The 22,936-nt window shown below is 44.0% G+C and overlaps 1 protein-coding gene across 1 annotated transcript in view; it reads left to right on the top strand.

The window, feature by feature from the left end:
* MMRN1 (multimerin 1) overlaps window positions 1-22,936 on the top strand; it is a 298,882-nt gene that overhangs the window by 255,536 nt on the left and 20,410 nt on the right. Inside the window, exon 7 of the mRNA XM_069230268.1 lies at window positions 2,820-2,966. Coding sequence (XP_069086369.1) covers window positions 2,820-2,966 — 147 coding nt within the window. The remainder of the gene's footprint in view (window positions 1-2,819; window positions 2,967-22,936) is intronic.

Below are 22,936 nucleotides of genomic sequence, written 5' to 3'. Positions count from 1 at the left end.
CATTTCAAAATTCAGGGGGCCTCTTCGTGTGTGAAGGTTGGAAAGTTTCAGTTCGAGGTGGAAGGTGGAGAGAAGTGGAATATTAGTAATGTGGCTCTGTACCAGAGGGGTGGTTTGTGTACTAGGAGGGTGGAGCAAGGATGCTCTAGTGCCTTTTTTATGAGTGATGAGATGGAAGTGAATGTTGATGCTAGAACAACCGATGCTGGAACAAGTGGGGGTACTCAGGAGTTGCCTAGAGAGGATGATTTTCAGGATGCACCGGTGATAGAAACAGACACACAGAGACATCCTGTGAGGATGCACAAACTCCCAACTTACTTGGATGATTATGTTATGGGGTAAAGTTCACTTTGTAGACATCCTGTGAGGAAGAACAAACTCCCAACTTACTTGGTTGGTTATGTTATGGGGTAAAGTTCACTTTGTTCATTTTACCTTGTCATTCCCATGTTCTCAGTTATTTTTATGTTTCATGTTTGGTATCTCATTCTTCTTAGCAATGTGAAGGGAAGGGGATGTGTTATGTTTTGTTCTTATGTGGTGTTCCGTAGGATGTGCATGTCCTGACATTCTGGAGGTGGCGGTTACTGGCCTCCCTCTTGAATGGCTGGACGCTAGGTCATGTCATCGGATTAAACCCTTATTTAACTACCCTTCTGTGTGGACATCAGCTTCTTTACTCACCACATTTTGGTGACGAGGGTCAAGAAGGCACAACCTACGTCAGCCCGGAGTGTCTGACAGCTGACACCTTGCAGCGAGTGACGGTTTCCCTGGCACCGCTCGACTGATCTGGCAGCTGTTGAAAGGAGCAAGCAAAGTTATCAGCTTCTGATTTCCTGGCTTCTGGTGCAAAGTTGAAGGGAGAGCCGTCCTTTTGGCAGACACGCGCTCTTGAATGGCTGGACGCTAGTGCATGTCGTTGGATTAAATCCTTATTTAACTACCCTTCTGTGTGGACATCGGCTTCTTTACTCACCACAAACTGCCTAACTAATGACCCTCACAATCTGTTCATTTTCTCCCACTGTGGGGGAGGGGGCACTTGTTGTTTTTATCTGTCCCTTACTGCCAGACTTTAGCAAGTGGTGGCAGACAGAAAACAGGACATTACACCAACACCTAAAATAGGGGCGGACGCGCAGTGCTCTTCCTTCCTTCAACTACTTCTGGTTGTTGAAGGAAGTTTTTACATCAATAGAGTCAAATGGAGCTCTGTCGACAGAAAGCTTACAGTCCATCCATCTCTAAATAAGGCGGACAGGCCAAGAGTTTGGAAGACAGGATACTCTTTTGCATTTTCAACAGAGAACTCTGTCCATAAAACTCTAAACCAGACCCTTTGTTTATCACCTAAACTTGACTTAAAGAGAACTGAACGCTAGGCCTCTATAGAAAACTCCAGAATCCAATAAATCTTTTAATGTATCTTGGGAAATCCCTGCTAAGGAATACTTGTTGGTCTGTCTCTCCACTCTCTCCCTCTTCCATAGCACATGCTATATCGAAAGACGTTTTCAAGGTATATTGACAGGGAAAGTGCATGTGTATGCTGATAGACTAATATATTTGATTAATCTTAAAGGTTGATATATATTTGGTAAAAATCGTATATCTAGGATACACATTGTGACAAAGACTCTAGTTTGGAATGTAAATCGACAAATGGCTCTGCATGGAAGACTGGTTATCAGCACAACATGCACAACCACATACAAACAAAAACCAAATAAGTGAGACTATTAAGGGGCATATTTAAGAGCCCCTAGTGCCACCTTAGTGCCTCCATAGCATCATTGTTTTGACACTAAGGCGGCGTTAAAGTGGCATTTTCCCTGCGCCATATTTAAAAAGTGGCACAATGCATGTATTGTGCCACTTTGTAACCCTTTGCGCCACATTATGCCTGGGTCAGGCACAATGTATGCAAGGGGTGCGTTCCCGCATTCGGGGGACTAAAAAAAATGTCCCAAGGAAATCTAACACATTTCCATTATTTCCAGCACTTTTAACGCCTGCTCAATGCAAGCATTAAAAGGTGGCTTGCAATATTTATAATGGGCCCCTAAGTACTCTGCAGAAGTAGCGCCAACATTTTGGGCGCTACTCCTGCACAGTATATCAATAGCGTCAAAATAATTACGCTATTGCTCCCTAACCTGCGCCGTATTTTAAATACCCAACCCACATGGTGCCGGTAGGGGGCGCTAAGGGATGCAGGGAAAGTGTTGCCTCACTAGGTGCAGCGCCATTTTGCTTAAATCTGCCCCTAACTGTTCAATAATGAAGAAAATACATTTGCCTGACAGTGTTTGAAATATACAGTCAACATTCTAAACATGATATACAAATCTCCAGTTTACATTTTTGAACTTCAAAAACGTTGCAACGTGCTTTAAAAACCTTAACGTTGATTTCGGACAGTTTGAATCTGCTATTTTTCGCTTTTACTGTTTTCAGTTTCTCCATGCGCTGTGAAAATGTCTACCGTTTTGATTTTGTGCCACGTAATTTGTTCTATTTGAGCTAATTTGGTTTGGTTTTAGCATCTGTTTACACATTCAATATATTCTTTCATTATAATGTTTGTGTTTTGTAAAAGCCATGACAAGGTTGGTGAATTATAAACAGATACATTTCGAAACAGCATACTAGAAACCGGGGCAAAGTATAGTGTTAAAATAACTTTGTTTAAAATACCAATTAAAAAAAATAATATACACATACTTCAATTTAATTTTAATCATGTTGATGTTTTATGTCAATGGTTATGTTTCTGTATACATTTAACTTTTCATAAATTTCTTTCAACGCAGATGATTCTTTGAGCTGTAGCACCTCCCCGTGTCATAACGGTGGAACCTGCATAAACGACAGAGACAGCTTTGTGTGTGCTTGCCGTCATCCTTTTGGTGGGGCCAACTGCAGCATCAAGATGGCAGATGAGAATACTTTAGCTCCAGGTAAGGCTATGCTTGCGCTTTTACAAGCCTCTGTTCACCCTAAGGCCCATATTTATACTTTTTGACGCTAAACTGCGCTAACGCAGTTTAGCGTCAAAAAATTTTGCGCCGTCTAACGCCATTCTGAAGCGCCATGCGGGCGCCGTATTTATGGAATGGCGTTAGCCGGCGCAAGCAGACCGGCGCTGCCTGGTTTGCGTGGAAAAAAACCACGTACACCAGACAGCGCCGGCGTAGGGGGAAAATGGCGTATGGGCGTCTTAAAATGGGGCAAGTCAGGTTACGTCGAAAAAATCGTCGTAACCCGACTTGCGCCATTTTTTTCCGACGCCCATCCCCCATCAACATGACTCCTATCATTGTAAAGATAGGAGTCATGCCCCCTTGCCCAATGGCCATGCCCAGGGGACTTATGTCCCCTGGGCATGGTCATTGGGCATAGTGGCATGTAGGGGGGCACAAATCAGGCCCCCCTATGCCACAAAAAAAAATTGAAAAATAACAAAAATTATACTTACCTGAACTTACCTGTACTTCACTGGGATGGGTCCCTCCATCCTTGGGTGTCCTCCTGGGGTGGGCAGGGGTGGCAGGGGGGGTCCCTGGGGGCAGGGGAGGGCACTGTGGGCTCATTTTGAGCCCACTTGTCCCTTAACGCCATCCCTGACCCAGGCGTTAAAAAGCGGCGCAAATGCGCCGTTTTTGGCCACGCCCACTCCCGGGCGTCATTTTTGCCCGGGAGTATAAATACCACGTAAAGGCCTGGGAGTCATTTTTTAAGACGGGAACGCCTCCCTTGCATCTCATTAACGCAAGGAAGGGGTTCACGCTAAAAAATGACGCTCACTCCGGGCACTTTGGCGCCCGAAGCGTCTAACGCCATAGTATAAATATGGCGTTAGTTGGCGTTAGTTTAGCGTCGAATTTGCGTAGAAAAAAACGACGCAAATTCGGCGCAACCAGAGTATAAATACGGCCCTAAATCCGACAAACCTTTGAAGAATCGGTCTGGGCGCATCAAGTTATGGACTGGAACATAGAATCAATACTTTAGATGTGCACTCGTACAAATCAGAACCTGCATTTAGCCCTGATATACTAAATACATTGAAGGTTCCAATTATTTAAAAAATGTCAGGTGTTCACTTATGTAATTTTCTCCGATGTTTGGAGTAAATATTCACAGGCAGATTTTACTTTGTGCTGGGTATGAATCGCAAATGTGACAAGACGAGCGCGAAGGATTTGTGATGAAATCAGTGGGCATATCTATCAAAGGTTTTGCATCGGCCTTGCGACTCGCAAGGGGACTTAGGGCAATGCATACCACCGAGTGAGGTTTACCACGTTATGCAAGGTGGGCCTGCGTGGCTTGGTAAATCTGAAGGAATCAAGGCAATGCAAGCCCCTGCCTTGTGTTACTCTGCCTCAGGGAGGCGTTCCATAGGTGGAGCATGGGTGTCCCCACGAATCCACCTATGAATTTCGATGCATTCGCAGATTTACCATGAGTGGTAGATCTGAGAATGCGTCAAAATGCTACACATTCCCAGAGGAGGTGGGAAGAGAAGAAATATTCTTAGTACTCCTAATTTTTTTTCCTCTTTCTATGTGTGATGCATTCTGCAGCACAGACAGACAGGGGCGGCTCCAAGCCCCCCCCCCCCCCTCCTCCAAGCAGCAGCAGTTGCAAACCTTTAATAGTAAAAACGTAATAAACTCTGTTTATTATGTTTTTACTATAAAAGGAGTGGGGCAGAGGGGGAGTGCACAGCACTCCCTGTCAGTGAGCATATATGATTGGCCGGCCGTCTCGGGCCAGGCAAACATACATGCGCACTAGGCTCTCTCCAACCCAGCAACGCAGTGCCGGGTTGGAGAGAGCAGGCAAGGGCTCCCGCGAGGGTGCTCCATCCATACCAACTGCAGCTTTCATGCTGCTGGAAGCATAAAAGCAGGGGTAGGATTGGGCGCAGGCAGGCTGGGAGCCAGTGCCTGCAATGCAAGACGGAGCAGAGCAGTGCGGATGGGAGCAGCATGGCGCAGGAAAAAAGGTACTTTTTAAAAATTATTATATTTTTATTTTTTGGTCCCCCACAACGTGACACACCGCTCCACCCCTTTTCCCTCCTGCAAACCACGCCTGCACACAGAAAGAGGAAAAGGCCACAAAGGATTGTTTTTGTGCAGTAAGGTGTCTCTTCCTGCACAAAAACAATAAAGCCTGCATTGGCGCTAGGCAGCACATTGTGCCCGAGCCCAAGGAGAGGTCAGGAATGTGCCATATGTTAAATATGAATTATTCCTGCCCTCTCCCTGTCACGCAACCCAGCAAGGTGGCTTGCAGCACTGGGTTGCTTGACAGTTTGATAAATCTGCCCCCTACTGTCATCAAATCATGATTTGTGTAGGAAAGCTTCTTACAGTAACTCAAAGTAGTGTGATACTCTCCATTGTGCTGCTTTACATTAAGGAGCATACCATGAGAGGTACATGGGCCTTCCCTTGTAAGTACACATGGTAGTCAGGGATGTGCATCAAAACATTATGCCTCTGCGAGGCAGGTGTACCACTGGAGCAAAAGTCTCAATATTTTCCAGCTTTGTATGTTTACTGCACTGTACAGCACACATACAAAGCTGGAAAAGTATCAAAGCATAGTACTAGAAGGCTCTCCCTCAAGTACAAAAACCTATGCTTGACAGAACACACATACCCTTGCACTATGATGCGAGAGTGGCAAGTGTTGCCGCCTGGTAGCCTAAAGTGCACCAGCGCTAGGGAAGAGAAAAATAGCTCTATATCTTAGTATGTATGGCACACTTTTGCTCAGCAACTTTGGTTTTGCACAAAAAGTTTAGGAAACTTGCCCAACCAGTATTTTTGGTTTTCTGAAAGAATTCCAGGAGTACTAAAACTAGACTGAAATCTGTTACTGTAAAAGATTCCCAAGATTCTCAAGTATACTCACATATATGAAGGTTTAATTATGTGAAAAAGGACGTGTTTAAACGTAACCGAATTGTGTGTCTGAACTGAATATTTGTTTGTTCTTCTATACAGTACATTCTTTCCTTCATGGGAGATTCCCTTCACATACAACCTCACCTGTTTTTGGGTGATGTTCAATTCCCTTTCCAAATATTATGACGATTTTGCTTCTGCCCATAATAGAAGGCTGAGAAATTACCTGCAGCAATGTTTTAAATAGGCACAAACATAACGAGGCAGATTTACTAAGACTTTGCGCCAGGGTTGCATCACCTTTGTGGTGCAGTCCCAACATGAAATAATTTTTTATTTACTAAGCCATTTAAAGCCATTTTTCGTGGCTTTGCATAGTTTAGTAAATACAAAGTAGCTCAAGGCGGTGCATAGCTCCCCCTTGTGTTACCTTGCACTGAGAAGGCAGTCCGTAGGTGAGCATGGGTATTCCCAGCAACAATCCATGGATTTTGGTGCATTCCCAGATTTACAAAAACTTGTAAACTTGGGAATGCATCAAAAAGCTACTCCTTTCCCAGTGAGGCGTAAAGAGGAGAAATATCGGCAGCACACATAGAAAGAGGTAAACACAGTTAAGGACTGTTTTTGTGTAGGAGGGAGTCCCTTCCAGCACAAGAACAATCCTGCCTGTGGCTGTATGACATGCACCATCTGGTTGTGCTTGTCTGGTCTGGTGCTGAGGTGCAAGTTAAGGACAACCACAATGGATCGCAGGTGGGATACAGAAACCAGGTTCGACCCGGTCGGAAGTTTTACCTTCATTCTTAGTCTCCGAAATAGAAGACAGATATTCTCAGTTATCAAGGCAGCAGGCTGTGGTTGACTAGCGTTTCATGTCATCGGATATTCACTGGGCGATGTCTCAGTGAAGCCATTGATTTATGGTGGAAAGCTCCAAGTAGGAGAAATTTGAATTTAGCACCCAGAAAAGGTCCTTCACTAGTTAGATACTTTCTTGTGTCTTTTCCCAGAGAAAATGTCTACCTTGGACTCAGTCACTTTTTTGGAGCTCAGATTCTTCAAGCAGTGCAAGGCTGCAGGCTACATTTAAGAAGGGCTCCATGGGGCAAATACCTTCTCTCTGACATCCTGCTGAATCAGATTTGCAGCTGTGGAAAATCTCCAAGAGGAAGCACCCTGAATCTTTGGCCCAGCAGCAATGTACCATAGTCGGATTGATTTGGTAGGTTGGCCCCTCTGGAGGTCTTGGAAGCCAAAGGTTTCTAAGTCCCAGGTTTCCTGACACTTTAGGGGAGTATACTTTAACGCCAGCTAGTAGTCCAGGACCTTGGGGACAGCACTTGGGAGATCAAAACACATTCCAGCAGAGGCCAGTAGCATGGTAAAGAGCAGGTCCAATTGGAACTGGTCAGCTTAGCAGTTGCAGAAAAGGCCTTTTGTACCTTGTGTTCCTGTAGCTCGAACAGAAGATTAGCAATATGACCCTCAGGCCCTGATTTATACTTTTTTTGCGCCGCATTACTGTCATTTATTGACGCAAAAGCGGCACAAACTTACAAAATACTATTGTACTTTGTAAGTTCGCGCTGCTTTTGCATCAAGAAATGACGGTAATGCGGTGCAAAAAAAGTATAAATCAGGGCCTTAGAGTCCAATTCTTTGTCCTGGGTACAAACGTGAGAGCAGGTCCAGTCTTCAGAGCTCTTCTCAAGTCACAGCCATCAGGACCACTCCTGTTCAGTAAATTGTTCTGAGGAGGGTACTGTGAGTGCCACATTTCTTCCTGGCACCAACCTAGGGATGGGGGATGCCTGGCACCTCCCTAACCAATAGGGTAAATAAGGTAAAAGTTCCCTGATGCAACCCAATACACCTTTGGAGCAGTTTCTGTGTGATCTTGTTTGAAATTGGACTATTAATTATGGGGGGGGGTGAGTCCCCACCTACAATAATCACCTCAATCTTTGTCAGAGTGAACCCTTAAAGTCACTAAATTAATATGAGCACAACCTCCCAACCACAGCCAGGTTTATATAAGGTATTTATGCAGAACTAAAAAAGTAACAAGCCTGCAACACAACACAAACAAATCAAACTAATTTAGAAATATAAAGTAAATATTAATAATTAAAATGACTCCACAATGGCAAAAATCAAATTAGAGAAACCAGAGTTATGAATGTTTACATCTTACATGTGAAATTAGCCCCAAAAAGCATTAAGCACTTCAGGCATATTTATACTCTGTTTGCACTGAATTTGCATCATATTTTTTTGCGCGAATTAAGTGCAAACGTAACTCCATATTTATATTTTGGCGCTAGACATGTCTATCGCCAAAATATTGGAGTTAAAGTCATTTTTGCCTGCAGAAAACTACCTTGCGTCAATGAGATGCAAGGTAGGCGTTCCTGGGCAAAAAAATGACGATATGGCCCTAGCGCCATATTTATCCCCCATGCTAAAATCAAGCACAGGGGATGGGACACAGGGGATGGGGCCTTAGATAATGGCACTAACCTTGCTTAGCGCCATTATTTAATGCCTGGGTCAGGGCAGACATTAGGGGACCTGTGAGCTTTTTTCCATTTTCAGAGACCATGGAAAGAGCCCATAGGTGCCATTCCCTAGCCTCAGGGACACCGCCACCCAGAGCAGAGGGACAGCGGAGGATGGGGGACCCCATCCCAGGTAAGTATAGGTGAGTAGAGGTAAGTATTTTATTTTAGTTTTTGTAGTGCCATAGGGGGTCCTAATTTGGGTCCCCCTACATGGCACTGGGCCCAATGACCAATGGGGTGGTGGGCATGACTCCTGTCTTAACTAAGACAGGAGTCATGTCCATGGGGTTTTAACGTCAGAAAATTACACTAGTCTGGTTAGAGGCATTATTCATGCCTCTGCCCATACTAGCATCATCCTTTGATGCTAAACCCCCTGTTCCCCCTATGCCTCCCCCACCCGGCTAGCGTCCTTTTTTATGACGCTAGCCGGGCCTTACCTCCGGCTACCGTCATACCATAAATATGACGCCCGCTGGGCGTCTTGGGAAGGCGCAAGCCGGCGGTATACTTTTTGACACTAAACTGCATTAGTGCAGTTTAGCATCAAAAGGTATAAATCAGGGCCTAACTGCAGTCATCTGCTTGCATATGCCCAGTACCTAGGGCCAAGTTAAGACCAACTGCAATGGAGTGTGGTTCTGCTACAGAAGGCAGATTTGAACCGGCTGGAAGTCTTACCTTTGGACTTAGGCCCTGATTTAGAGGACGGCAAATGGACTTTACTCTATCAGGGTGACAGAGTAAAATACTCTGTTACCTTGAGGGAGTACCTTCCTGCTGTATTTAGAGAAGTCCAATGGCCTAGAAAAAATTTCTCACATTTGCAGGAACCACCATCCCAGAGGTTCCTGCCAGTGTATTGAAGTCTGACTTAAAGCTCCGTCAACACGAAAGAGCCATTCAACACACTTTCAATTTCTTTTTTTAATTACAAAAAGAAAATGCCAAAAGAGGATTTCCTTTTTGAAAATAAATCACCACAGGAGTTTCTCCCAAGTGTGGGGATAATTTACAAGTTTGCACTGTGCCTTGCTGCCAGGTTTTACCTGGTAGTGATGGACAGAAAAAAATGGCCATTTGACCGACCACTCTAAATCAAGTGGGCTGTCAAATGGCCAAACCTCTAACAGCTCCTACTCCTCCTGGCCTTTGGAGGTGCATGTCAGCAGTTGAAATTGTGTGGTCTCCACCTATGACATACTGAAGTTTCACCCGACTTTAAACAAGGCGGGCAGGCTTTCAATATGGTGGAAAGGATACTCTTCAGTGTTTGTGAAGGAATATCCTTTCTGCTGTACTCTAGATTAGGCCCTTCTGTTGTAATTTTGTTTATTTATTTAACTAGCTAATTTATTGTTAGTTACTGTATTTTATTCCTGTCTTAGTATAAGTATTTATATGTGTTCAATAGTATGCTCCACCCCCTCCAGCTCTTAGGACTTATCTTATTCTTATCTCCAAAAGAGATAGAATGTGGACAGAAGCTCATGATAGAATGTTGAGCTGTAAAGTGAGAGGCTATTTGAAGATGGAGCAGAAGAGAAGGATAATAAAGACTCACTCTTGAAGAATATTTGGATCTGTCCTCATTACAACACTGGTGACGAGTTGCAGTGCGTAGGGGGCACTTCCTTCTCTACCCCTTTCAATTACTCCATCTGATTCCTGAAGGTACTGATATTTCTATTACTCTTCTACCAGTCGTTTCACTCAGCATCCTGCAGCAGCCTCTTGACATTCATCGGTACCTATCATATTGATTTACGGAATGGGCTGGCTGTTGTGATGACGTCCGTTCACTTCACCTTGTTCCCTGTGGAGTTCACAGGGTGCACTGGCACCTCGGCGGCGGTGTTACCTTGTCTCAGCACACCTTGGCTGTCTCATTGCGCTGTGGCTGTTACTTCGGCGGGCGCAGCAAGGACCTGTTGTCAGCACTTCCTAACTTTGTTCTCTTCAGCGCGTCAGTCCACTGACAGGCTCGACGGAGTCTTCCGCCTGTCGGAAACCTGCTGCCCCAACGATGCGCCTCATCGCAACATACAGCAATGAACGGGCGGATCTGCTCCTCTCAGATTTTCTTTCCTTCAGCGTATCAGGAGGATTCACCGTATTCACGAGCACGTCTGTCAGAACCCTGCTGCCCCAGTGATGTGCCTCATCACAGCATACAACAACTAACGGACAGCACTGCTCATCTCAGCTCATTTGTTTTCAGGGGGTCAGAGGGATTAACCATATTCACGAGTACGCCTGTCAGGAACCTGCTTCCCTGGTAACGCTCCCAATTCTTTAAGCGCGTTATTCTCACTGACAGGCACAGCTTAATTATACCTTCTGTCGGTAACCTGATACTCCGCTTATCACACACATCATTTTTCTAGATAACACGCTGACAGGCTCAGCTGAAGCATCTGCCTGTCAAGTACCAGTTTTCAAGTCTCCACTAAACATTCGCTGACAGCCACAGCTGATTTGTACTGCCTGTCAGAGCGTTTTTCTGCTTTTACTTGGGATGACTAAGCACTCTTCAGATTAAATGTTTTTTTTTGTGTTTTTTTTCTTTTCAACTGTAGCATCTTTATCCCTGATTACTACTGCAGGTACTAGCGGGGGAGGAAAATGTGTATACTTGGTTGCTCTTTTCTCTGCTCTCACTTAAAAGAACTTAACCTTTCGGAGCACATTTATTGCATTCTTAATTGCCCTTTCCCTGCTGTCTGAGTTTTCCCTGCTCAGGAAAAGTGGGTCTATTTGTTTATAATTGTTTTACTCATTGTCCAGCTTTTTCACCATTTGTTTCTTACAAGCCATATTATAAGTTACTGTAAATAGTAAATAATTGCATTATGGCTGCAGCTAGCATGTCTCCACCCATTCCATTCCTAAATGAAATGGGGGAACCTAACATTCCTTGGAAAGACTGGGTAAAACTTTTCGAATCCTATTTAATCGCGATTGGTGGGGACAAATTTAGCGCGGTCAGGAAGCAACACATATTACTTCATAATTTAGGTACTCATGGTAGGAAAATGTATGATTCCTTACCGGAACCAGAACCCGATGGTGAACGTGACGAATATGCTATCACTTACATTAAACTGGAAAGGCAGTTTGGAGGTAGAATTAATGTAGTGTTGGAACGCCACAAATCCTTCTGTCGCACTCAAGGGAAACAAGAAAGTATAACTAACTACGTAGCGGCATTGAGAGGTCTAAGTACCTTATGCAACTTTGGAGACCTTAATGATTCTCTCATTCGCGATCAGTTAGTACGCTGCACTAACAATTCTAAAATACAAGAGAAGCTGTTGCAAAAACAACCTGATTTAAAAGAAGCAATTGAAATTGCTAAATCCATTGAACACACAGCTATGTGTTTACAAGAAATCAAATCTCCAACACTTTTGGAGCAGGTTACGGAAATCAGGGTAAACAAGACAGAAGATAACATACTCAAAATTAGGAGTGGTGACAAATCACGCCTCAATTCGAATATAACTCTAAAATGTTATCGCTGTGGGAGCAACATCCAGCTTGCTAACTCAAACTCCTGTCAAGCCAGGACAGCCTCATGCAGGAAGTGCGGTAGAAAAGGTCATTTTGCAAGGGTCGGCAGAGATCTTTCTAAAAATGAAAAATTTAAAGACAATAGAAAATTGGAAGAGAACCACCAAGAAATCAAAAAGATTATCTTACAAATCAAAAATGAAGACGTTGTTCCCATTCAGTTTTCTGAATGCACAATATACATTGATGATAATCCGTTCAAAGCTTTTGCAGACTCATGCTCACCTTTTACTCTATTAAATATTTCTGATTTTTAAAAGATGGATGTTGCGCAGGCAATAAAATTAGATACACCAGACATTAACCCTAAGGGTTACAACAAGGACCCTATCCCGCTTAAGGGTATGTTCAAGGCCCTTATTTCTTTCAAAGATCATTCCACTGTTGGGAAAATATATGTAGTGCAGGAAGGTTCCAACTAATTAGACTGGCAACACCAAAAGGAACTTGGAATCAAGCTGGATCCTAACAATCCAGAGCAGGTTATGGTCATCAATGAACCTAACCCGGCGGCACAAATTTTTCAGGAGTTTTCTGAGGTCTTTAATGAGAAGCTGGGTTTGCTTAAAGATTTCCAGCACAAGATAAAGCTAAAACCTAACTCAAAACCTGTGGTACACAAGACCAGGCCTATACTGTTTTTGCTCAAAGAGGCTCTAGCGAAAGAACTTAACAGGTTGGAATCCTTGGGTATAATATAACCCATTGATAGTTCTGAATGGCTAGTCCCCATTGTTATCGCAAAAATAAATCACAGCGATGACATCAGAATTTTTATTGACCTTCGAGACTTAAACAAGAATATCTGGATTGAGAGACACCCTCTCCCCAGGATTCATGAAATGTTAAGTACGATGGGTGAGGCTGTATGTTTCTCGGTTCTTGATTTATCCAATGCCTATCACCAGGTGGAGCTAGACCCGGACTCCAAATGGTTAACTGCTTTTACCACTCCCCTGGGCTCTTTTATGTTCAACAGAATGCCTTTTGGGTTGGCGTTAGCCGGTGCAGTTTTTCAGAAAATCATGCAACACATCCCACGCGATGCAACCAAACTCTTTGCTTCCAGGATGACATCCTTATTTGTGGAGCCTCAGTTGAAGAGCACAACATAAATTTAAAAACTGTACTCAACAAATTGAAAGTTGCTGGTTTCACTTTAAAAAAATAAAAATGCCAAATTGGTGTGATTGCGGTGGAATACTTAGGGCACACGATTTCTAAGGATGATTTCAAACCGAAGATGTGCCTTGTGGAACCAGTCAAAAAAGCAAAGACACCCGGAAGTAAAGAACTTAAGTCGTTTTTGGGTCTAGCAGAGTTCATGGCGAAGTACGTTAGGAACTTCCCTGAACTCGCATATGACTTAAGAGACTTATTAAAAAGTCACACTCCCTATGAGTGGTCTGAAAGCCATGACAATGCTTTCCAAAAAGTAAAACAGGCTATATTAGCAGCACCTTATCTGTGCACCTTTGATCCCAAAAAGGAAACTATCCTTACTACAGATGCTAGCAAGAAAGGATTAGGTGCAACTTTATCACAATTTATTGAGGGGAAGGAAAGAATTGTAGCCTTTGCTTCCAGGGCCCTTAGCAAGGCGGAATCCAATTACTCTGTAATTGAGATGGAGGCCCTAGCCTGCTTCTGGGCTGTTAAACATTTTAAATTCTTCCTTTGGGGCACTCAGTTTAACATTCGCACAGATCACAAACCTCTAGTTTATATATTCTCCACAAAAGGGTCAACCAACAGTACTCCAAGGATCACCAAAGGTTATCCTGGGCCTTGAGAGTTTCTGTTTCAAGGTGGAATTCCTCCCTGGTAACAAGAACACCGCTGCTGACTTTTTATCCAGAGTTCCTCTAGATATAAAGGAGGACTATGAAATTCAAGAGTATCCTGTTATGTTAGTCACTGCACCCTCTATCTCCAGAGAGGAATTGGTTTCTGCGTATGAGCAAGATAAGTCTTTATCTATGCCAAAAGAATTCACTAAAGTAGGCTGGCCTAGCTCAAGAATGGACGTCAACAACGTCATCAAAGGCTACTGGGAGGTAAGGTATGAGATTAATTAAAACAATAACTTCCTGTTTAGGAATGACAAAATAATACCCCCAGCTAATCTAAGGCATGAAATCGTTATGCTTTCTCACGAGGGTCACTTGGGTAGGAGCCTAACTAAATCACGTATTCAAGAAGCGTTTTGGTTCCCTGGTATGGATTCTATGGTGGAAAATGAGGTGAGGGATGGTACGATCTATGAAAGTAGTGATAAGTCTAGAGTGGTTCGCAAGACTCCCATTTCTCCTGTCTCCATTCCAAGTAAACCTTGGGAAAAATTAGCCCTAGACATCATTGGGCCAATCAATATGTCATGAGTATGTAAACCATATGCTTTTGTGCTAATTGATTACCATTCTCATTGAATCTGTGCAAGAATGTTCAATCAAATCACCACTGATTCAGTAATCAATTTCATGAAGGACGTATTTTCGAGGGAGGGCATACCCGCCTCTCTCATCACAGATAATGGTGTTCAACTGTCCTCGTCTACGATGAAATATTTCCTCGCCACTCTCAACATTAACCACCTTACCACTGCTTTGTATTGCCCACGTGCAAATGGCTTGGTCGAAAGAGTCAACCGCATGATCAAGGAATGTATCCAACTTGCCAGCATTAATCATTTAAATGTTGAAAATGCTATCAGAGACATGCTATGGGTGTACCACACCACTCCTAACCCCGTTACTAATATTTCCCCATTTTCAGCACTAAAGGGCAGGAAACCTAGTACAAAGTTCTTTCCCACGTGGTTAGGTGGTGGGGATAAAGTAGTGCGTGCTTTTCCTGACAACGAAAAACAGATTTCCTTTTACCAAAACAAGTATAAAATGTATTATGACCTCAAACACAGCACACAAAAAACGGTCATGGAAGGTGGGAGATTGGGTGTATGTCAAAAGACCTGTGTTCGGAACAAGCATGAGGGGCATGAAATATATGGGACCTATACAAATCAGTAAGGTCAAGCACAATGGTCAGTGTTGGAGTATGGATAGGATTGTCAAACAAGAGGCCCCTGCCAATTCTGATAGGAGAATCCCCACTGAAGGCAACTTGAATGGAAAGGAGATATCAGGTCAAGGTACTGGAATGGACACCACTAAAAGGACATGTAGTATCCAAACTCCTATATGGTATAAAGACTATGATGTAAATGTATGATTCCTTTTGTCAGGTCAAGGCATAGGAATGGACACCACTATGAGGACATGCAGTTGACACATCCAAACTCCTTTCGGGCTTATGAACTATGATGTAAACTTATAATTTCTTTTACACCCCTGTAATCCTGAAATGTGTTTCCTTGCAGGGAATCCCCCCTGCAGTTAACTTCCCCATTTCTCCTAGATGTTGTTCTTATTCTTCCTGTTGTTCTTATTCTTCCTTGTTTCAACCTTCTTGGTATTTTCCCTTGGAACGCCCAAGCATCTCTCCTTGTTCATTATCAGGGTGGAAGATGTGTTGTAATTTTGTTTATTTATTTAACTAGATAATTTATTGTTAGTTACTGTATTTTATTCCTGTCTTAGTATAAGTATTTAGATGTGTTCAATAGTATGCTCCACCCCTTCCAGCTCTTAGGACTTCGTATGTTCCAAAAGAGATAGAATGTGGACAGAAGCTGATGATAGAATGTTGAGCTGTGAGGTGAGAGGCTGTTTGAGATGGAGCAGTAGAGAAGGATAATAAAGACTCACTCTTGAAGAATATTTGGATCTGTCCTCATTACAACACCTTCCTCTCTGAAACAGAAGTCAAAAATCCTCAGAGGGGCAAGGCAGAAGGTTATGGCTATAGACGGCTCCATGTCATTGGATAGCTGCTTGCTGAGGTTTCACTGAAGCAGTTGATTTTTGACAAGAAATTTCAGAGTGGAATCAATTTGAATTTCATGCCCAGAGATGGACCCTTGCTTGTTAGACACTTTTCTCACCATCTTCTGGTGACTATTTCTACCTTCGAACTTAGTCACTTTGTTAGAACTCAGATTCGTCCAGTGGAGCAAAACTTCAGACTGTAGCTTAAGAGGGCTCTTTGGAGCTCAGACAACTTCTCCACATGGTCAGACTGAATTTGCTGCTTTGGAAAAGCTCAGAGCGGGAGCAACCTAAATCTTTGGCCCAGGGTCAATGCACCTTCATCAGATTGGCTTGGCAGGTTGGTCCAGGTGCTCCAGAGGTCTTACATGCCAGTACGTTCGTGAGTCCAAGATTTCAGAAAAAGAGAAGGAGTAAGCTTTGACATCAGTTAAATGTCGAGGACCTAAGGACAACACTTGTGGGAGTCAAGACTTACTGCAGAAGAGGCCAACAGCAAGCATTTGGGCAGGTCCAGTTGGACTTGGTCAGCTGGGTAGTTCCAGAAAACACCTCTTGTAGTTTGTTGGGAGCTTGCACAGGAGGCCAGTTTTATGATCCTTGGAGTCCGCTTCTAGTGATAAGTGCAAAATGAAGTTCCCTTTTCAGGGCTCTTCCCAGATCACAGCCAGCAGGTTCAGTTCTCTTCAGTTTTTCAACAGGTTTAGAAAGTGCTCTGAGGAGGGTACTGTGGGTGCCACATTTATGCCTGGCAACATCCTGTCGGTGGGGACAACTGCTGGACACTCACTAACTTATAGGATAAAAGTTCACAGGGGTAACCTATCCACTTTTTCAGCATTCCCTGTGAGCTCTTCTTCAAACAACCCCACAGCAACCCCTCTGCCTAAAAAACACAATGGCACAACCTTTCTTTATCTATTCAGAGCTCCTGTGCGCACCCTAGAGATGTGGCCAGGGAAATAAACCACTCCTTCTCTGTGGTCACTTAAACTGGTTCCGGGGCCATATCTTCACCCACTGGGATTGGTTGGATTAGTGCCTGGCTGACTAGAGTGACAAAGGAGGGGCACACCTGACTGTTAGATAGCATCTGCCTGTTACAGGATAGGCCTCATTTAAGTTAATTAGGCTCATGGGCACCGCCCAGATAGTCATCCTGCCAGAAGAAAAGAACACCTCCCCACACCCAAAGGCTTTGCCTCAGCTCTGGGAGCAAGTTCACATCTTAGCAAGGGAGCTATTCAGCTGCTTGGGGACAGTTGTAGTTCATGCACATAGGCCTTTAGAGGCAAAGTACCTTTTTCCAAAGTTGTATTACAAATCCACCTTCACCAGTGAATCGGGCTCATAATACATATCTCAGAAGTCCAAAAATGAACTTTATAGGTTGTTCCTAGCCAAAGATAACAATAGTAAATGTATCCTAGTGGTTCCTTATGGAGTAGACAATCCTGCTACTGTGAAAACAGGTTTTAGGGCATTTTCAGTGTAAGGATATGTTTCACACTTTGGGGCATATTTATGAGCCCTTTGCCCCACCTTGAGCCATATTAGCACCATTTTCTTCCTGCGCCAAGCATAATGTATGTGAGGGAGGTGTTCCGGTGGTAGGAGGCCCAAAATGGTTCAGTGGAATCTATGTGATTCCAATACGCCATTGTTAGCATTGTTTTTTAACGCCTGTCTTAGGCAGGCATTAAAATTATGCTCCCATCGTTTTCAATGAGTCTCCTTTCACTTTGCAGCATCAGCATTATACATGATATCATCATTCCATAATACCTAAGCAAAATTAGCACAAATAAAAAAACAACAGGTAAAAATATAAATTTATAACTTAATAGGCTATTTAAGCTAAATACAAAAAATCAAGGTATGGTGATTATATGGTCTTGAATGGGGGAGCACACTCACTTTACTACTGGTTATCAGGGATAAACTGCACATAATTTTTGTTAGAAATGGGGTTTCTGGTTGGCTAGGGTTTGCATCTAAGCCAGCCAGAACCCACCCACTCTAGTCAGGGCAAGGGAGTTACGTGTCCAAGGTAACCCCTGCTCACCCCCTTGGTAGCTTGGCACAAGTAGTCAGGCCTAACACGGAGGCAATGTGTAAAGCGTCTGCACAACACCCACAACACACATGACGCACTATCCCTCCCACAAAGGAAACACAACTCCCAGTTATATGATAGTATAATGTATTGTACACAACACAATTATTAGACCAAGCATCAGATATCAGTAATATCCTGCTACCTTAGCAGTTGTCAGAACGTTACACCTTAGTTACTCTGCAAAACTAGCAGTAGTCACATATAACACACAGGTTACTTAGTATTCTGCAACATAATCAGTAGTCAGGAAACACATTATTACACTAAAGCACTTGTCATAAGAATATCATAAACGCCCATATTAGGAACATTATAAAACGTATGGCAAGTCAGAATACATACTAGCACGTTATGCCCATAAAAGGAACATTTCCATACACATATGAAAACATCATCAAGCAGGTAGGCAACATATACATCGATAAAGTCTCTAGAAAGAACTTGTATCATATACATTGCCACTAAGGAGTACCTGTGTGAAATGTAGACACCTCCTGTGACTGCAGAATGAAAATGGGGCCCCTGGTGCTCCTCTGCGCCAAACGGGGGCCTCCCAAAAATTCTGGGTTGAGGGGGGCGGCCCTCACGAGGGGGGACCAAAGTCAGCAAAACAATTCCGGAAGGAGTGGGGTGCCAAGCACCCCCTCCTATTTTAATAATGGGCCCCTCCTGGGGCCTGTGATCTCTGAGGGTCCCCCCCCCCCGGGCCTTCACTGGCTCTCCAACGAGCAGGTGGGCAAAACAAGGGCACAAGCCCACAAGGAGCCACCAAAATGGGACCAGTGGCGCAGGGGGGCCTCCGGCGAGGCTTCCGCCCCGCCCGCAGTCCTGCAACAACTCCTTCAGGGCTTTGGTGGGTCATGGAGAGGCTTCCTTCTCCCCTGCCCTACCGAAAACCAAGAAGAAAGGGGCCCAATGGGTCGGGGGAGCCTCCGATGAGGCCTCCTTCCCCGTCCGACGTCTCCAGCAACAGGCGGCGGCCCACTCGGCCGTCCGAGAGGGCCGGCACCAGAGTAGGTGCCTGCTTGTGCCCCGGGGGCGCTCCTCTGAGCGTGCTTCACCCCGGGGGCACGAGAGGAGCGTGCTCGCTTCAATCTTCTTCTTTTTCGTGCCCCGGGGCACAGGGCAGCGCAGATCCCTCGCGCTGGATGAAAGCAGCCCGCCCGGGCTGTGGCGGTGATTATGGGGTAATCAGCAAAGTGCTACCAAGCGCGCCACGCCCGGGTCGAATCGGTGAGATTTCCTACAGGTGTAGAGCGCTCCTCAAAGAGCAGCACAAGTTTAGTGAAGCACCTTCCAGATGCTATAAAGGAAAAATGAAGCACTCCTCGTGCTTCCCGTAGTTGCAGGGGTCAGGGGCCACAGCACCCTGCCCCTGGGGGACAGGTTTTAAGGAAAAGGCCCACAAGCGGAGGGGACCAGCAATAGGCCAGCACAAAGAGGATGCAAGCAAGTGGCAAGTCCTTACAGTGACCAAGCAGGTCGCAGGTCACAGGTCAGCACTGCAGCAGCAGTCCATGGCGGTTACCGGTGAGTCCTTCAAGCCTTCTGTGTCCAGTTCTAAAATGTCTCCAAGAGTCTCCAAAGTGTGGGGAAAACTATCCTGTACTTATACTCAGTTTTTACAGTGTATTACAATGGAAGGGGAGAGGAGGTTCCAACCAATTACAACTGGTTCTGGGAGTGCCCCTCTCTCCTCCAGCACAGGCTCCAAACATCAGTTGGGGTAAACTACCCTATTGCGTGAGGCCAGGGCACAGCCTTCACAAATGTAGGTGTGCCCCGCCTCTCCCTTCTCTCAGCCCAGAAGGACTATTCAGTATGCAAATGCACCTCTGTGACACCTCCACCCTCCCTGTGTACAGGCTGTCTGAAAAGTATGCACAAAGCCCCAACTGTCGCTCTGCCCAGACGTGGATTGGCGGCAAGCTGCAAAACACTGGAGTCATGAGCACAGGGAATTGCGCACTTTCTAGAAGTGGCATTTCTGTAATAGTAATAAAACATACACCTAAGCCAGTGAGCAGCATTTATTGTCACCATTACAACCATACCAAACATGCCTACGCTACCCCTCATAAATCAGACAATACCCCTTACACATAAGGCAGGGAATTTCTAATGCAATCCTATGAGAAGGCAGCACTCACAGCAGTGAGACATCAAGTTAGGCTGTTTGTCACTACCAGGACAGGCCACGCACCCTGGCACATGTCCTGCCTTCTACATACATGGCACCCTGCCCATAGGGCTAGCTAGGGAGTACCTTAGGGGTGTCTTACATGTAGTAAAAGGGGAGGTCTGGGCCTGGCAAGTAAATTTAGATGCCAAGTCCCTGTGGCAGAAAACTGCGCACACAGGCCCTGCACTAGCAGGCCTGAGATAGGTTTGAAAGGCTACTTCAGTGGGTGGTGCAAGCAGAGCTGCAGGCTGACTAGTACCATATAATTTACAGGCCCTGGTTTAGAAATACCACTGTACAAGGGACTTACAGGTAAATTTAACATGCCAATTAGGTATAAGCCAATCATACCAACTTTAAATGGGAGAGCACCTGCACTTTAGCACTGATCAGCAGTGATAAAGTGCTCAGAGTCCTAGAGGCAACAGCGAGAGGTAAAAAACAAATAGGATGGATTAGGCAAAAAGTCAGGGGATGAACCTGCCACAAGGGCCAAGTCCAACAATTCTACAGCCAGCAAAAACAGTCAATGCAAAAATATGAGGGTTTACGACTCAAAAGATGGTAATTTCCAACAGCCCTAGTGCAAGCACTACCAAAGTATCCCTCTCTGCCTAAATCCAAAATAGAGAAACCCTTCTCTACTTGTGCAGAGCCTGTGTGCCTACCCCAAAGGTGTGGCCAGGGAAATGAGAAACCCTTCCTCTGTAGTCACTCTAAACCAGTTCCAGAAGGACCTCTTCTCCTACTAGATTGGAGCTTGCCTGGCTGAGGTGACAAAAGAGGGCCTGCCAGCAAACATGCACCTGTCAAAGGTTTGACTTCTTTGAAGTTAATTAGGTTCCTGGGCACAGCCCAATTGGTCATCCTCCTGGAGGAGCATAACACCTCAGCTTCCAGAGGGCAGTTGGGCTACTGAAAATGTGCATACAAAGGTTATGGGCAGGGAAAAAGTAACTTTTTAAAAGTACATTTCCCAAAATATTTCTAAAAAATCTCACTTCACCAGTAATACATATTTTAAAAAGTCCATGAATTAAATGTTTAGCTGCTTCCTAGTTAGAGATAATGTTTTTACATTTAACATTGTACTCCACTGCTTTGCTTTTGGACCAGCCATAATGAAAATAGCTTTAAAGGCTTTTCCACTGTAAGGATATGTTTAAAATTAAGCATTTACTTTCACCAGATTTAAATACCAGGCACCCTTTCTGCTGTACACTAAGGTTTACTTAGGGATGACTTATTAATACTTGAAACAAAGGTTTAGGCCTTTTAACAGTGATTATGTTGGCAGGTTGTAAACTGTGGAACCAGCCTACAGAGGGTAGGCCTACAGTCATATTTACACTCTCGCTGTAGTGGATGGCATAACGTTTGCTGCAGTCCACTTGTGACATTTATCTTACAGGTCATGGGTACAGTACACATTTGGACCATATATTAGGAAATGATATGTAAGTTAAAAATGGCATCAGGAGAATGCAACTTTCATCATATTGGAAGGGGGAGCACAGGTCCTTTTACTGCTGGTTCGCAGGGAAAAAGTGCAGAGTTCTACAACTAGCAAAACAGCCAAAGCAAACATCTGGGGTACACCTTGGAAAAGATGGTAATGTCCAACACTGAGCATCTTAGCATCACTAAGGTGCACACATTGCTTCATAAATTTTGATTAAATACACAATGTTATCAAATGTTTTATCGGAAATATTTTTCTATCAATTAGTTATTTTAATCCCTTACTATACCCTTTGCTACTCCTGTACTTGTATTTTTTATTTTCATTTGAGTTGGTAAATTTAGAGTTATAGCGTAGTAGGTGAGTTAGTCACTTTACATTTTCTCTACTACTTGGTATGCTTTTATAGATTTATAGGTATCATGACATGACAACCAATCCTTGGTAAAATAATAGTACTTCAATCAACCCCTCCGATCTCCTAAAAAAATCTACTTTCACTAGCTAGTGACAATTTTAGTTTCCTAAGAAACCTGTCATATCATTGACTCATATTTTTCAGTCGTTCACTTCTTCATTATGAATTATTCCAAAGTGTTCAGTAAAGCTCATTGGAATAGATTGCCTTCTTTAACATATGCCAATTTGTTATATAAAAGGAATAGACTAATTATTATGAGCATGATAAAATGAATATAGCACAATTTTCATCTAACATAAAATAAACCCATTGTTTCATCAGATTCAAAATTCAGAATTGTCTCTCAAATGAACAGTTTTCATAATGTCAAATATAAAACTCCTAGGGGCATATTTAAAAAAAGTGGCGCTGCACTGTGTGCAGCGCCTCATTTCTTGAGCCCTTAGCGCCCCCTAACGTCACCATGTGTGTGCCGTATTTAAAATATGGCGCACCATGGCAGTAGTTAGCGGACCAGTGTCAGAATTGTTTACGCTAGTCTGGCACTCTGCAGGATTAGCATCAAAAATGTTGACGCTAATCCTGCAAAGCACCCAGCAACCCATTGTAACCAATGGAATCCTCCTTTTAATGCCTGCTCTGAAGAGGCATTAAATGTGCCGACAAAAATGATGCAAAGAAATCTCTTAGGTTTCTTTGCACCAGTTTTTTGGCCCCCTTAACTGTAAGCAAACCCCCTTTGCTTACATTATGTCTGGTGCAGGCATAATGTAGCGCAAAGGGTTACAAAGTGGCGCA

This window comes from Pleurodeles waltl, chromosome 1_1, assembly GCF_031143425.1.
Source record: "Pleurodeles waltl isolate 20211129_DDA chromosome 1_1, aPleWal1.hap1.20221129, whole genome shotgun sequence".
Classification (NCBI taxonomy): Eukaryota; Metazoa; Chordata; class Amphibia; order Caudata; family Salamandridae; genus Pleurodeles; species Pleurodeles waltl.
Note: the sequence above shows the minus strand (reverse complement) of the source record. Positions and strands in the feature narration are given on the sequence as shown.